Consider the following 17927-nt stretch of genomic DNA (forward strand, 5'->3'; position numbering starts at 1 on the left):
TGTTCATGCACCCCGGGAAAAATAAATTTTTCCGGGCTAATCCAAGCTTGACATTGGTCTGCACAAACAAATGAGAGTATGGGGGCAGGTATAGGGTCACGAATTGGGGATGGGCCCGAAACCATGCCTGAACCACCTCTGCATGATGGAACCCGACATTGTCCCAGACAATGACATAGGTGACCCCCTTCACCGTGACAGACCTGCTTAATTCAATTGAGAAACTCAATGAGGTGTGCAGCGTTGTAGAATCCAAGTAATGGCCTACGTCCTACCACACCATCTTCAGAGATAGTGGCGCACATGGAGATGTTTCCCCCACGTTGTCCAGGCACTTGGATGATCGCTCGTTGGACGATGAGGCTCCACCCACGGCCAGGTTGAAGCCCGCTTCATCAACAAAGATATACTTGTGATGGTTCACAGCAGCATCAAGCACCCAGCACCCTCTAAAAATATATTTTAGTTAGTTATTTTTACAGGATAGTTCCAATATGATATTGTGAAGTAGCATGTGCATTAATAGTAACAGTAATACAGTATACAGTGCTGTACCGGAACATACTCTGCCCTCTGTTGTTTCACCCAGTCATTGTTTCTCTCAAAAGGCACCAGGAAAATGTGTTTCATAGATACCTGGTGCCTCTTCAAAAGGCGGGAGATTGTTGGTGGGCTGATGGATGCCACATTGGCAAAGGTGTCATCGTTCTCCTCAATGGCCTGCTTTATTTCAGACAGCCGTATTTCATTCCTGGCCCTCACTATTTCCACCACTGCCCACTCCTGCTGCTCAGTCAGCACACGGCCATGTCCACCACTATGGGGTCTTCTGTCAATTCTGAGGGTAGAACAGAGTATACTGTCAATAGATCATACTGGAAGAACACTGTAATATGTTTTGTGAATTTACATGCATTACAATATGTAATTTACTGTAAATGTCATGGTAAAGCATAGTACATATCCTGCAGACTTAACAGTTTTCTTGGCGAAATGTTCTCATAATCAAATTGACGGTCGATCTTTTCGGATTGGGGTGAACTAAGCTGGCAGCCTTTGCCGTGGTAAGGCCTCTGTTTACAACATGGTCAACGACGATCTCCCGGACTTCGTTTGACACAACAGTTCCCTGTCCTCTGCCTCGCTCTCTCTGATGTCTACCTCTTTGATGGGGTCCATGCCCACCTCTTTGACCTCTTTGATGGGACCTATGCCCACCTCTGACAGGCCGCTTGTCCACAAGCTCTTTGATTTCTTCCTCTCCCTTGCCGTCTATCCTGCTCCATGTTGAAAGAAATTGCAAGTGTACACACACCGTTTTATATGGTGACCAATTGTGGTTACCACTATGTGAAATCAATTAGCAATAACGAGTAGTCATTAGGTATGGTTATCATGTATCATACATGTCATTAAGATGTTTATACTTTACAAACACATATTTTATGTCTGTAGTTCTCAACATCCATATATAGTAGACGAACCAGTTTAAAATCTATAGGTTAACCAAACGGTTAAGTGATTAACCTGTATGCGCAGTTGGATTAAGTGACGGTCAAATGTATTTAAACAAATGACAAGAGAATCATATAAAAAGTATTGTGAGCATTGCATTGTGAAAGGCAATTACTTTATATGAAAGGTATTTTTAGATTAAACACTGATTAGGTTTGCTGAAAAAGTTACTGTGTGATGTTGTGTGTTGTGATTTGAAATGTGCCTAACGTTTTTTTTTCAATTGCCTTTTTTGCTAATCTGTTTTGAGTTTTGTACTGAGTTGTGAAATTTTACCACATACTTGTGAAAAGACTACCAAAGCGAAAAAAGAAAAGAAAAAACGGTATTTCACTTGGTTGTTCACTCAATTAGATAAGCACATGCTCCCCCTGCAGGCCTGGATCCCATCGCTGCCACCAAATGCAACAAAGTGAAAAGAAACGAAATCAGAGTATCTGTGAATGACAGTGGGCATGTATAGGAATTTATTCAACATCACTTTGTAATTGGCCAACGTTTAGTGCTTGTCACTGCTGGCTGCATATGTTTGTTCAGTGGTTCTCAACCCGTTTTGGTTACTAAATCCCCCAATTACATCTCACTCATCCCAAAGAACCCCCTCTTTTGCAACCAAGGACTAGGCCTAGATTCTTATGAAATCCTCCAAAGACCCCACTGTGGATAGGCCAAGTCTCCCCAAGAGTACTAGAAACCCAGGTTTCGAAACACTATTAGTTGACCCAGCCTGTGGATAACAGAGGCTGAAAGAATGTTCAGTCCCTGTCCTATCATACTGAAACAGTCCTCTCATGTCTGATGAGCTTATTTGTAAAAGCTGCGACTAGTCTGACTAGGGAACCAACTGCACAAAACAACCGATTCTGCTTTGACTGTTGAAACAAAGAGACTCTCCACTTTACTTTGGACCAATCGGACTACAAAGGCTTCGGAGACACAGGTGCGCAGCCTCCTACGGGAGGCAAGAGGGGAACACTCCTGTTCTACTCTGTCGGTTGGAGAGGAAGCAGAAGCACAGCTATAGGAGCTGCCATTCACTCAGACACACAGGGGAGCTCCGTTCTGAAAGGAGGGCCGCCTCCTTATTCCTGAGCTGTACTGCTGCTGCTGGTCTTATGTTGGAGCCATCGTAAGACACAAGAGAAGCCTTGTCTCACAAAAGTGCACCAGAGCGATAAATGGGGAAGAAATGCTGTGTTCTGGGCTGTGAAACAAACACACAGTAAAAAAGGGAAGGAAAAGTCTGTGTATAGGAACAGATGGAAAAAAAGCTGTCAAGAAAGGGGTTGGAGGGGAGTCCTTAGCGTAAGGAGAGGCATCCGACAGTCACACATACACTCCACCAAGAGACAGACACGCTCGTTTTAGCTGTATGGCGAACAGGTTGTTGGTCAGTATTGAGCATTGTGACCTTTCGAAATGCAGTTTTTCATCTGATTTTAGGGGTGTTACAAAATATGTGTAATACTGAGGGAAAGCATAAGGCACTGTGGAATTATATATATTTTTTTATTACATTACATTTCTTGACTGAGCTCCACCATTGAAATAAAAGCAAAATATACTAGGGAGATGTTGGCTGCTTTGAATAATGCCAAAAGCTCCTAGGAAAATACAGAATAATAGTTATTTATAGCCACAGAGAAGCCAGAGAGAAACCTCAGAGAAGCCAGAGAGAAACCTCAGAGAAACCTCAGAGAAATCCAGGATGCGCTCCAGCTATGTGGCATGGATTGTCTTGTCACCATGACTTTGGCAGCAAAGCGGATCAATACGGTGGCCAATGTAGTGATCGTCAATGATTAGTATCTGCCCCCCTCTGCATGTCTCCGCATGCGTCTCTGGGGAGCACTCTCGTCACACAAGTCACTACATGTTTGAAACACTCTTGAGGATCTTCATGACCAGGTCAGTCTGGTTCTATGCAGCGTGGATCTATTCTCCTCCTCCTTCCTTCCCTTCTTCTTCTTCTTCCCCTCCACTTAGACATCACACACTCCCGGGTTTAGTGCCACTATCCATTACTACCCATAAGTTTACATTCCAACGATGTAGAGAAAATTACTGTTGGATGTTTTAACATACAATGGGAATTTCTAGTCTGTTCTCATTGAGGAGAAAGCCCTACGATCTCAACTAAATGATTCAGTCATATGCCACTGGTCTGAAAGTGCAGTGCTTAAAAGATTGAATTCCTGGGCTTAAGTGCCACTAAGAGCGTTGTCCAAGTGAAATACGGAGGAGCCCCCGTCACTGAATCCCTTCGTTTTACTACCCCCTACATATTTGCTGATTGTGTTTAAATGAATCATTCATTAGTGCCGTGTCAGTGTCTAGTCTACCGTTGCGGTAAACTAGGTCGTTTGGCACGACTAACTGTACTCTGAGGCTTGAGTGTGAGGGACACCTTGCATCGGGCCACAAACATAACAGCTAAATTGTTTTATAAAATCATTTAATTTTGTTGTATTTTTACATTGAGTCACAGAGAGGACACGGGGTGTTTTCCAAAGCGAATGAGTCGACCGGAAATGACAAAATAACTTAAAGTTAATATTTGTACATTTGAATGAATTCATGAAAATGTGAATCTCAAGTGGAGGCGTGCTGGCGTCATCAGTGCCGACAGGAGGCTGAAGCTGTCTAGAACCAGGCTCTCCATCTCCATTTACACCAACAGAGGGCTATGTCAGCGCTGCCCTATGTCTCCTGCCTCATTCTGTAATGAGAGTGTATTGCTCATCTGCAGGGAAGGCATCCTTCCCCTGGTCTACTCCATTCCCCATCAAATGTGGCTGACTTAACAAGCTATAGGGGAAGGCAGGCTAGCCAACTCCCATCTGCTGCTTTAGAACAATGCAAGTCCCTCACCACCACCGTCTCCAGGACACCACCGGGTTTGGAGGGTGAGATTAGTATCTTCAGTATTTCCCATTCTTGGTGGCCCAGGATCTTAGTATCCGGCTGTTGATATCCTCCCCAAGCTGACGCCAGGTAGTGAAGTCCACACACCTCCACCCGCCCCCGTTGGGCAGAAGAGCAACAGCCCAATCTGTGGTCTTCATCTTCAGCCAGGGGTGAAGGGTGAGATCCATGTCTCTGGCACTGCCAACCCTGGCCGTACATACCTCCATCCACCTCTGAGGACATTGCTTTTGAAGATGCAGATTTTGAGTGATAGGCTGATGTTCTTAGCTCTCCATACTGGTCTTAACATGGTGGTCACGTCGCTCAGGGAATTGCCGTCCTCGGTCATCTTTCTCCCAAGACAAATGAACTCATCCACCTCTTCCACAGCAGGGTTGTTGATGTTGGTTTTTGGTGATCACCATAATGTTTTTTTTGTCTTTTTGAATGTTGATGTTGAGTCCTGCCATTCGTGCGGTCTGCCAACTTCTGAGTTTTTTTGCCTGCACGTCCCGATGTCAACTTGCAAGAATAGCGAGATCACCTGCGTAGGCCAGATCCTCAAGCACTTAGTCAAGTGTTCATATGATCCCATGTTCTCCACCTGTTGTGGAAAGCGTTAAGCCTCCCTCTAAATGGGTGTAAAGCAGGCAATACTGTAAGTGCTCTTGAATAACAGGGATACCAAATATTTTGCGAATAGCCAGAAACAAAAATCACGCTTTCCTTCTGCCAAGTGGCAGTATCAAGGCCTTTATTGCAGAATCACAACAAATGAGATATATTTCTCTGTTCTGTTGCCATGGGTAACACACATCTTTCTCTACTCATCTCTAATCTTGGGCTCTTTTTTTAGATATTCTCCCGTTACGAGTCGTGCATGCTGTTGCGTCATTGCCATTATTTAATGTCCTCGGATGCGCTTTAGTTTTCAGATGCGGTTATACAGTTACCATGTGCAATGCTCAATTCAATTGGCCTTGTTTGAAATTTGAAAAGTACACCATTTTTCTAACATTGCATATCACACCCAAAGTATCCACATCCATATTATTATGAATTCGCAGTGAAAAAACAAATATAATTGTACGTGAATGAATATGGCTACCCTTTAAAGAGTGGTACTCTAGTTTGGGCAGTATAAGTTAATAAAGCACTATTTCTCTCTACAGGCGAATACACTGTCATGACGGCACATTTTCATTTGAAGCGGAAGATTGGTTACTTTGTGATACAGACCTATCTACCATGCATCATGACTGTCATCCTCTCCCAAGTGTCCTTCTGGCTGAACAGAGAGTCCGTGCCAGCTAGGACTGTGTTTGGTGAGTATGGGGCCACCTATCCTGCTTTGATGTCAAAGGGAGATATGCACAAAAGTTTGAGAGCATTTGTGCGTAACCCTTTTGCTCTATCGATATCTCTCCTGCTTTCTCCCACCATTTTTTTTTGTTACTTACCCAAGCATTGGTCCTCTTTTTACCCTGTCTCACTACTCACTATATCTCTTTATCTCCTCCTCCCTGTTTCATTTTGGCTTGGTCCTGCGTTGGTGACGTAGTAGTGGCAAGTTATCATGTCATGCAGACCGCCTAATTGCAGTTCAGTGTTGCTCCGTGGTGCCAGGAGCCTTGAAGATGTGCCCTGTGTGTCCGTTTGCCTGTTTTCCGACCCACTCTGCGGTCTAGCTGTTTTGTATTACTGTGTAATGAATGAGCACCACTTGTTCCAATGTGATCCTGTGCGACCGCCTGAAAAGCCAAGTGACTGTTTGTTCTGCCATAGCAAGGTAATTGAATTTAGTGCTAGGGGCCAAGAGGAGGGCTAGCTTAATAGTGTGATCAGAACTTAGCCCGTTTACCAAAAGCAGGGGGTTGTTTGGTAGCCAATGCCAGACCTCAGCAAAAATAGGCGTTTTTATTTATCTGACTTTAATTTATCTGCATGTCCAGCCCTTATATTTAGCCTCACAATGAAGTGTTTTACCATTTTCTTTTCAGGACAACCAGGGATACAGGTAGAACACAAAACAATTTGACATAAACAGTTGCATTCATGAGTTTAATTGACAAATGTCAATAAAAAGAATAAGGCCTGCCAAAGGAAAAACCTGATTAAAATGAATTTATATGAATTCTCTAAGTACAGAAATTGTTTGATCAGTGGGAAATGAATATTCAACTTGTCAGTGACAACTGTGTAACAGCAACTATGTGAGTTTATTACAGTAGTATAGACACTTTATCTCGGGATTTCCTATGATCTTCTATGTAGAAAAACACCTGACCTTCTAATGACTCGTGTAGCTTGTGAGCTTCATGGAGCAAAACATGTCACAAGTGGGTGTTCCTGAGAGTCTCAGCTTTCAATAGTTTGAAGCTCAAACCATTCTGATGCTACAGACGATTTTGTTAAAAAAAGACCCGGCCCCTTCGGAATCCGCCCTCGTCTCACAAACACCGCTCAAGTTCAGCTCCACGTTAATCAGAAGAAATAGACAAATTCAATGGTGCAACCCAGAATGTAGGTCAAATACAACGTTTAAAAGGGGTTAGAAGTCCTAAATCACGCTGGCGCAACGGCGGGGCTCATTGGGTTAATATTCCCCCATGGACTACATAGACTGAAAAAATATGCTCTATACACATGGGCAGACATTGATTGACGCATTTTATTTGGTCATTTTAAAACATGTACAGCAGAGTGCTATCACTGCAGAGATGATTACCATTCGCACATGATAAACACAATATATTATATAAAGAATAAGCACATTACACTATAAAGTCGGCAACTTCTGGTGTGAATAACCCTTCTGAATGAATCATGTAAACAGAGCAAGCAACTTTTGACTGAAGATGGCAGTTAAAAATGTACCCTGGAGCTGTATGACTCTAAAGGCCACATAACTCCAACTAGTGAAAAAATTGGTCCATTTTAGCAGTTACTGTATGATAAGTATCATGTTTTCTGCTTAATACAAATGATACATACAAATAATTTAGGTTTCGTGATAATTACCTTTTACAAGTTACCTTTTTTTTATCCCGTTTATGGTGGAATGTCTGTTCCAGGCTTTACTGGTAGATTGGTTTGGTAATACTGAAGGGAGTATTAATACTGAATACACTTTTGAGGGTGTTAGTACTGTATATTAGTGTGTATGCAGCACTGCCAACAACCATCCTGATGTGTTCACGGTGGAATGGGACATAGTTGTGTAACCAGCTTTAAAGGATCAGGACATTTCTAGATAGGATTGGGTTTGCTCTGAATAGGGGGAGTCGGTTGGTTTATTATTCTCCGTGTCCCTTTAAGGCTCCTCATATTTCAGTGCCACAGATACTACAACCTGGTTCAAGAAATGTAAGCGTTTATTCTCAACCTTAGTTCTAAAAATACAATTTGAGTGAATACAGGCTCATCTCTTATTTGCAGAAACAATGTTTTTACTTCATGGTTGATGTAAATGGCATCCAGACACTTTTTTTAACGATTTCACTTCACCCCCTCCACCGATTTAGTTTTCCTCCTCGTTGTGCAGTACGGGGGATCTGAAAAAGCTTGAACAAACGCTCCAAAAACGCCCAAATACGTCTTTTTAGAAATGGAAAAGCTCTCAGTATAGTAATGCAGGTCTTTAGATGTTGTACACGTGAAATGTGACCGACCATCTTCTGTAGAAACATTTCAAATTGTGTTTTTTAATTTGGATAAAAGTAGAGACTTTTAGAGCTACAAAATGGAATATCGTACTCTTACAGTTGACGAACAATGTGAAAGTAATTTTGCTTTGAAAGTTGATAAACTTGTAAACTCACTTTTGAGAAAATGGCCTTTGAATGTTTTGGTACAACTATTGAATAACTATTCATTGTCTACACCCATTCAGCATTGTTCACACCCTCTTAAGCTTTAGCCCCACCTATCTCTTAACAGCACCCAAGTTAACTTGCTAGTTGCTTCCAGACATCTAAGTGAGAGAGAACAACTCACTGAACATTACTCACCCTAGCAGAGCTGGTTGGGCTGTTATGTTATCCAGAGCAATGGTGACTGCAACTGTGCTGTCAGATTGACTGTTTGTAAATTCAGAGCGTTTCGCATTCAGAGCGCACACTGGACGCTCTGGCCGATGAGTAGGGTTGATCCGAACTTTGATGCGGCAGTCAAGCACCCAAGCTAACTGGCTAACATTGGCTAGCTTGCTAGCTACTTCCAGACACATACTGAGAGAACACCCCACTCTGACCATTTTACTCGCCCTAGCAGAGCTGGTTAGGCTGTTTTCATGTTATCCAGAGCGTTGGTGACTGTAACTGTGCTGCTGGCAACAATTTAATTATGCTTTCTGCCAACGTTTACTGATATCGGCCATATTCAAAGGGTGTTGAGCATTTGTAAATTCATCAGTTATTCTGCGCTCTCTGGCACACTCAGACGAGAGTGCTCTGAAATCGGAGTAGATGGCCAGGCTGAATTTACGAATGCACCCAAAATGGTTACTTGCATAGTCTTTTGTTAAGGAATCTAGCTAGCTATGTAAACAATGAAGCATAATCCCAACTCATGACGTTACTACCCTGCATGAAATCTAGAATTGGCTTCCTGTTTCGCAACAAAGCATCCTTCACTCATTCTGCCAAACATACCCTCGTAAAATTGACTATCTTACCGATCCTTGACTTTGGCGATGTCATTTACAAAATAGCCTCCAACACTCTACTTAACAAATTGGATGCAGTCTATCACAGTGCCATCCGTTTTGTCACCAAAGAACCATATACTACCCACCATTGTGACCTGTATGCTCTCGTTGGCTGGCCTTCGCTTCCTTTTCGTCGACAAACCCACTGACTCCAGGTCATGGATAAGTCTTTGCTAGGTAAAGCCCCGCCTTATGTCAGCTCACTGGTCACCATAGCAGCACCCACGCGTAGCACACGCTCCAGCAGGTATATTTCACTGGTCACCCCCAAAGCCAAATCCTTATTTGGCTGCCTTTCCTTCCAGTTCTCTGCTGCCAATGACTGGAACGAATTGCAAAAATCACTGAAGCTGGAGACTCATATCTCCCTCACTAACTTTAAGCACCAGCTGTCAGAGCAGCCCACAGATCACTGCACCTGTACATAGCCCATCTGTAAATATCCCATCCAACTACCTCATCCCCATACTGTTTTTTTTTTTCCGTTGCACCCCAGTATCTCTACTTGCACATTCATCTTCTGCACATCTATCACTCCAGTGTTTAATTGCTAAATTGTAATTATTTTTCCACTATGGCCTATTTATTGCCTTACCTCCCTTATGTTACCTTATTTGCACACACTGTAGACTGTTTTTTCAATTGAATTATTGACTGTATGTTTGTTTATTCCATGTGTAACTCTGTGTTGTAGTTGTAAATGAGAACTTGTTCTCAACTAGCCTACCTGGTTAAATAAAGGTGAAATAAAAAATAAAAATGAATCTGCAGGGAGCTATCCAACCAGGTTCAATGTTAGCTAGCTAAGCAAATGGCTCTGAGATATGAATAATAAGGTCATACACGTAATGTTAGCTAGCGAGCCAGCCAGCTAACGTTAGCTAGCTAACTAGGTAAACAATGAACCATAATGACAACTCATGACATTACTACCCTGCATGAATCTGCAGGTAGCTAACCAACCAGGTTCAATGTTAGCTTGCTAACATTAGGCTATAGCTAGCCAAGCAAATGGCTGTTTCTGTCAAAATAAGAAATATGTCATATCTGAAAATGTAGCTTACATCATTCATGGTTGGACGTGTCTCCTGTCGGGTGACATGGTTGCCCTTCGTTTGAAGATGTAATCCGGAGACATCTCCTTCTCGATAAAACTGTCCTCCAGAAATTGGAGATCAACACTTATGCAGTTTTAATACACGTTAGACAGGATTACCTACACATACTGACCAGCTCGAATAGACAGAAGCGTGCAATATGGCAGACCAATTCAAACTCTCTCAGCATGTCCAGCCCACTCATTTTCTCAGCCAATCATGGCTAGCGGGAAGGTTGTTGGCTTTTTCTTTGGCTAAACCAATGAGGCTCGTAATTAAACATTTATATTCGTATTTACAGATAGCATACAAGTTTGTTATTAAGGCACATGAAAGTTGCTGTGAAGCAGTGACCCACAATTGTGACCCACTGTGAAGCAGTGACCCACGACATACGCCTAGTTTCCTGAAACAGGTCACAAATTGTGTCATTCGGAACCATATCTGCCACATTATATTCAATTTTGTTGCGACTCGAATATGTGCCTAAATTTACATATCAGCCAGGACGCACACTGGCTAACTAGTGAGGAAAACACAGGAGCTGGAGATCGCCCGGCACGCTCTGCTCCACTTCACAGGTGTGCGGAGCTACAGCTCTGATATGATGAACTTCGATCTATTCGGCAGCACTGTGATAACTACTATTTCTCCACAGCCTTGTGTACAAGATGTCACATAAAATAGTAACACTGCATATTAAGTCGCCATTATACCATGTTATTACTATACGCCTACTCTTCTTTGCTAACCAGAATGTAATTACTTGGCTGTACATGGTATCTGTAGATAAGGTACTTAAAATGATTGAATGATAATCTAAGGAAACTGACCAAACTGTTTGCTGTTCCCCTAGGTGTAACCACTGTGTTGACAATGACCACACTGAGTATAAGTGCTCGTAACTCCCTCCCCAAGGTGGCCTACGCCACGGCCATGGACTGGTTCATCGCTGTCTGCTACGCCTTTGTCTTCTCCGCCCTCATCGAGTTTGCCACCGTCAACTACTTCACAAAGCGCGGCTGGGCCTGGGACGGGAAGAGCATTGTGAATGACAAGGTAACGGAAGCATATCCCCCTCCGATTGCCTGACATGCAGCATGTTCAGAGAGAATCCATAGTGATCTTTTTGTTTTGATGGGGCCAACCCATTTCCATATGATTTCCAACCAGAGGGCCTCAGAATGTGCTGTTTTTGCATCAGCATTCAGGTCGTTCCGTGTGCGACAGCCACGGGGAATACTGGAGCTCGAAGACCATGTGCATATGAATGGATTTACGTAATGAGTGTATAAACACACATATAGTTGCCTACAACCATACAGATCAGAGAAAACAATAAGGCGATACAAACACAGAAGGTCACAGGCTTTTTTTAACTTTATGTTCAGGGAGGGAGAGTAAATTGGGACCCCATGAAGCATAGCCAGGATAAATGGGTTGAGATTAGAGAAAATAACATATGGAGAGGGAAACTGTGAAAGAGTCATACAGTGAAAAAGACTATCTGTGTGGGAAGATCAGTTTGAAGTGAATCAGACTTTGTGGGGGTAATAAACATTTGCTGTGACACACTTTGCATCAGTTCATTAGTTAGACACCACAAATAAACTAAAAAGTGAAGTGGAACGGTTGGGGCTTAGTTTGAATACATCCCTCAGAATGTCCGTATTCATCTTTAAAAAAGCAGATATATTTAAATATACTGGATATTTCAGTGCTCATTCAAAGTAATAAAAGTAAATGAAAATACATATAATATATATATAATACCATATAATACTTTTGATCAGATAATCCCTAACCATTTACCGTTAACCTACAGTATGACAGCTGAATTGAATGGGAAATTACAGTGGCTAGGTCGGTAGAATGGAAAGCAGCATTTCGTGAGTAATTCACAACTGGGCACAGACGTCAATTCAACTTCTATTCCACGTTGGTTCAATGTAATTTCACTGAAATGTGGTGGAAACAACGTTGATTTGCTCAGTGGGTCCTCACGAAACCTAAACAAAAAAAAGAACCAGATTTGGAGATTTTCACAAAATGTAATGAATAGAAGAGTCCTTCAGAGGAAGGATTGTTGACATATATTGGACATTTGTATCTAAAAGCATAATTATACTACTCATATTATGCGTAATATGAGTAGTATTTTGATTTCAATAACTTTTGTTTTATATTCATGTAGGAATATTGAAAAAGATAAACATGAATTTTGAAAATATACAAATGTTGATTTGTCAATTGTTTCTGTCCCAACAAAAAAAAACATTTTGGTGACCAAAAGTTGTCTGTTCTTTCGAGCAATCTATTGCTCAACATTTTTAAACGTGTATTTTTCCATATATAGACACACCCTGTGTTTTATCAAAATTAACTAAATGCATTGAGCTTGTCTGATGCTTTAAGCTTACAGTTTGATGCCTCAAGAAGGCGCAAGAGATCTCGATAACCATAAAAAATGTATTTAAAAAATAACCTGACCCAACTCTTCGCCTCCCTCTCGTGCTGGCTTTCGCAGATTCTGCCATTAATCTCCTGAAGTTTCCGGTAATAGGCTACCTGAGGAGTTCGCAGCCTTTCTCATGTGGAATGGCAATTTATCTTACCATTTATTTTTAAAAATGTATTGTACTTTTACCCCTTTTTTCCCCTAATTGGTAGTTCGTCTTGTCCAATCACTGAAATTTCCCTTGCGTAAAAACAGACGTTGTATGCTTGCTGTTTGAGGTGAAGAAAACATTACTTTGAGAACCTCCACAGGTCATTAGTGGTGGTGCGTTAAGCCAATCAGACATACTACCAGATCCCCAAATGAACACATTTATATGTCTACATTTGCGAGCAGGCCAGGTAGCCTATAGGTCTACCTCTATGCATGTGTGTCCTTACTCAACATTGACAGGAGCGCTCCAAACTAAAGACAATGACTAAATTGACAGAACTCGTAAATGGAATTAAATAAACTAAAACTTGTTTTTCACAACTGTAGTATAGGTTGTGCACTCTGCAAACAATGTGTGCACTCAGACAATGAGAACAGGAAAACTGGAATAATAATATTGAATGTATTAAAATAAATAACCGTAACCAAAGTAACAAACATTGTACATTAGAAATGATAGGAATTAATGGTAAATGTACTACTGGTGATATATGTAATGGGAAATTGATATACACTAACAATCAAACACAAACAATTCACACAATTAAGTTATAAAACAGTGAATGTGCACAAATTGTCAGGAGACAGTGGATTCTGGAGAGAGAAGTGCGTTGTGCATCTGGGTGCACGGTCAATCCGACGTCTGCATTGGCCATGCAGCATTTATGGTGATATGGCCTCAGCAGAGGTCAGGGCATTCATACTCCTTGAGCTTCGTGGAGCAGTGCAGGGCTGTTGTCAAGGAAGTGAGTTTGTGTTTATACAGGATGTACCGCCTCCACCTAACGTCAAACAATCATACAGAGCCCTCCGCATTGTTACAACATTTGGGAGGCACATGGCGATGAGGTACAGAGGTTGATTTGGCAATTGCGTCACACCCTCCATATGGAGCCTGCGACCACATTTTAGAATCAGGCATAAATTGGCTTTTAGTCTACCCCTCAGCAATGAATTAGTTTACTGAGATGGGCGCAAATATATATTTTTTTGTTACTGCTCGACTAAAACAATCTTTGTCGACCAACAGCCTAATGACCAAACAATCGACCAGTCGACTAATTGGGGTCAGCCCTAAACAATTTAATTGATTTTACTGAGTTACAGTTCATATGAGGAAATCAGTCAATTGAAATGAATTCATTAGGGCCTAATCTATGGATTTCACGATTGGGAATACAGATATGTGTCAGGCTTGTGCGTACTTGTGGTGAAGTCAGGTGCAGGAGAGCAGAGAATTGTGAACAGGGGCACACTTTATTTCGTCAGGAGAGAGATACAGACGGACGCAACTGCGTCAAAAACCTCAGGCCAACAAGGCAAAGAGTAAAACGCGCAAAACAGTCACAAAATATCAAATGTATAGCAATACGTGTAATAACACGGAAAACCGAACGCTAGCCTAGTGCGTACAAAAACACGTAACACACAAACTATTTCAGACAAAGACATGAGGGGGAACAGAGGAATAAATACATGTAGTGTGATTGGGAATGAAAACCAGGTGTGCAGGGAACAAGACAAAACAAATGGCTAACTGAAAAATGGAGTGGCAATGGCTAGAAAGCCGGTGACGTTGACCGCCGAACGCCGCCCGAACAAGGAGAGGAGCCGACTTCGGCAGAAGTCGTGACAGTACCCCCCTCCCCCCTGAGCCGCGCGCTGACACCGGCCTCGGGGACGACCTGGAGGTCGAGGCACAGGGCGATCCGGCCGGCGACAGTGGAACTCCCGTAGAAGTTCAGGGTCCAACACATCCGCCACCGGAACCCAGCACCTCTCCTCCGGACCGTACCCCTCCCACTCCACGGGGTACTGAAGGCCCCCTGCCCGACGCCTTGAGTCTAGGATGGAACGGACGGAGTACGCTGGGGCCCCCTCGATGTCCAGAGGAGGCGGAGGAACCTCCAGCACCTTAGACTCCTGGAGTGGACCAACCACCACCGGCCTGAGGAGAGACACATGGAACGAGGGGTTAATATGGTCATCAGGGGGAAGCTGTAAACTGTAACATACCTCGTTCACTCTCCTCAGGACTTTGAATGGCCCCACAAACCGCGGACGCAGCTTCCGGCAGGGCAGGCGGAGGGGCAGGTTTCGGGTCGAGAGCCAGACCCGGTCCCCCGCCTCACTGCAGTGACGGTACGCGCTGGTCTTTTGGCGCAGCGCGGCCCGCTGAAGGTGACCATGGGTGGCTTTCCATGTCTCCTCCAAGCGCCTGAACCAATCGTCCACCGCAGGAGCCTCGATCTGACTCTGATGCCACGGTGCCAGAACTGGCTGGTACCCCAATACAGACTGAAAGGGGGAGAGGTTAGTGGAAGAGTGGCGGAGTGAGGGCACGAACGCCACCCACTCCCCCGGCCGGTCCTGGCAATAGGACTGCAGAAACCTGCCCACATCCTGGTTCGCTCTCTCCACCTGCCCATTACTCTTGGGGTGAAAACCCGAGGTGAGGCTGATCGAGACCCCCAGATGTTCCATGAACGCCCTCCAGACTCTCGACGTGAACTGGGGACCTCGATCAGACACTATATCCTCAGGCACCCCGTAGTGCCGGAAGACGTTTGTAAACAGGGCCTCCGCGGTTTGTAGGGCTGTAGGGAGACCGGGCAGAGGGAGGAGACAACAGGACTTAGAAAAACTATCCACAACGACCAGGATTGTGGTGTTTCCCTGTGAAGGAGGAAGATCCATCAGGAAATCCACCGACAGGTGTGACCAAGGCCGTTGTGGAATGGGTAAGGGATGTAGCTTACCCTTGGGCAGGTGCCTGGGAGCCTTACACTGGGCGCACACCTAGCAGGAGGAAACATAAACCCTCACGTCCTTAGCCAAGGTGGGCCACCAGTACTTCCCAGTTAGACAGCGCACCGTCCGACCGATCCCCGGATGACCAGAGGAGGGAGATGTGTGGGCCCAATAGATCAACTGGTCACGGACAGCAGACGGAATGTACCGACGCCCGACGGGACACTGGAGTGGAGCGGGCTCTGTACGCAACGCCTGCTCAATGTCCGGGCCCAGCTCCCACGCGACCGGCGCTACCAGGCAGGAGGCTGGGAGAATGGGAGTCTGATCCATGGGCCGCTCCTCTGTGTCATACAGCCAGGACAGTGCATCTGCCTTCACATTCTGGGAACCTGGTCTGTAGGACAGGGTAAACATAAAACGGGTAAAGAACATGGCCCACCTTGCCTGACGAGGATTCAGTCTCCTCGCTGCCCGGATGTACTCCAGGTTGTGGTGGTCAGTCCAGATGAGGAAAGGGCGTTTAGCCCCCTCAAGCCAATGTCTCCACGCCTTCAAAGCCTTAACCACAGCCAACAGCTCCCGGTCCCCCACATCATAGTTCCGCTCTGCCGGGCTGAGCTTCTTCGAGAAGAAAGCACAGGGGCGGATCTTTGGTGGCGTGCTCGAGCGCTGAGAGAGCACGGCTCCAATCCCAGCATCGGACGCACCCATCTCCACTATGAATGCCAAAGAGGGATCCGGATGGGCCAGCACAGGAGCCGAGGTAAACAGAGCTCTTAGGTGCCCAAAAGCCCTGTCCGCCTCAACCGACCACTGCAGACGTACTGGACCCCCCTTCAGCAGTGAGGTAATGGGAGCAGCCACCTGGCCAAAACTCCGGATAAATCTCCGGTAGTAATTGGCAAACCCTAAAAATCGCTGCACCTCCTTAACCGTGGTGGGAGTCGGCCAATTACGCACGGCTGCAATGCGGTCACTCTCCATCTCCACCCCTGATGTGGAAATGCGATACCCTAGGAATGAGACGGCCTGCTGAAAGAACAGGCATTTCTCAGCCTTGACGTACAGGTCATGCTCCAACAGTCGTCCAAGTACCTTGCGCACCAAGGAAACATGTTCGGCGCGTGTAGCGGAGTATATCAGAATGTCATCAATATACACCACTACACCCTGCCCGTGCAGGTCCCTGAAAATCTCGTCTACAAAGGATTGGAAGACTGATGGAGCATTCATCAACCCGTACGGCATGATGAGGTACTCAACGCCGTCATCATGCCTGAGGTGATACTAAACGCCGTCTTCCACTCGTCTTCCACTCGTCTTCCTCCCGGATACGCACCAGATTGTACGCACTCCTGAGATCCAGTTTAGTGAAGAAGCGCGCCCCGTGCATTGATTCAATCGCCGTGGCGATAAGAGGTAGCGGGTAACTGTACCTCACCGTGATTTGATTGAGACCTCGATAGTCAATGCACGGGCGCAGACCTCCATCCTTCTTCTTCACAAAAAATAAACTCGAGGAGGCGGGTGAAGTGGAGGACCGAATGTACCCCTGACGCAGGGATTCAGAGACATATGTCTCCATAGCCGCCGTCTCCGCTTGCGACAGGGGATACACGTGACTCTTGGGAAGTGCAGCGTCTACCAAGAGATTTATTGCACAATCCCCCCGTTGATGGGGTGGTAATTGAGTCGCCTTCTTTTTACAGAAAGCGAAAGCCAAATCTGCATTATTCTGGGGGGATGCGCACGGTGGAGACCTGGTCTGGACTTTCCACCATGGTAGCACCAACGGAAACCCCTACACACCTCCCCGAGCACTCAGGAAAGGCCTAGTACCACGGGAAACGCAGGAGAGTCAATGAGAAAGAGACTGATTCTCTCCTCGTGACCCCCTTGCGTCTCCATGGCCAGGGAGATGGTGGCTTCCCTGATTAGCCTGGACCCTAATGGTCCACTATCCAGAGCGTGAACCGGGAAAGGTCTAACCACAGGAATAATGGGGATCCCTAAACTAAGGGCTAACGCTCTGTCGATAAAATTCCCAGCTGCGCCTGTATCGACGAGCGCCTTATGCTGGGAATGCCGGGAGAACTCAGGGAAACAAACAGGTACAAACAGGTGGACAACAGAGGACTCTGGATGAGAGTGGTGCAGACTCACCTGGGGTGACACCAGAGTGCCCTGCCTGCTGCCTCGAATCCGAGAGGGACCAACCCGGCACCGACTGGCAGTGTGCCCTCTGCGGCCACAGATGGTGCACGTGAAGGCCCCT

At 45.0% G+C, this 17927-nt stretch overlaps 2 protein-coding genes across 3 annotated transcripts in view; one reads left to right on the forward strand and one right to left on the reverse strand.

The window, feature by feature from the left end:
• pcdh12 (protocadherin 12) overlaps positions 1 to 17927 on the reverse strand; it is a 159661-nt gene that overhangs the window by 61793 nt on the left and 79941 nt on the right. The gene's annotated exons all lie outside the window — the stretch shown is intronic.
• Positions 1 to 17927, forward strand: part of LOC111967561 (gamma-aminobutyric acid receptor subunit alpha-2) — a 64488-nt gene that overhangs the window by 24420 nt on the left and 22141 nt on the right. For both annotated transcript variants that reach the window (XM_070444790.1, XM_023992665.2), the window contains exons 8-9: positions 5595 to 5747; positions 11084 to 11286. In XM_070444790.1, the coding sequence (XP_070300891.1) occupies positions 5595 to 5747; positions 11084 to 11286 (356 nt within the window). The remainder of the gene's footprint in view (positions 1 to 5594; positions 5748 to 11083; positions 11287 to 17927) is intronic.

Source organism: Salvelinus sp. IW2-2015, linkage group LG8 (assembly GCF_002910315.2).
Source record: "Salvelinus sp. IW2-2015 linkage group LG8, ASM291031v2, whole genome shotgun sequence".
NCBI lineage: Eukaryota > Metazoa > Chordata > Actinopteri > Salmoniformes > Salmonidae > Salvelinus > Salvelinus sp. IW2-2015.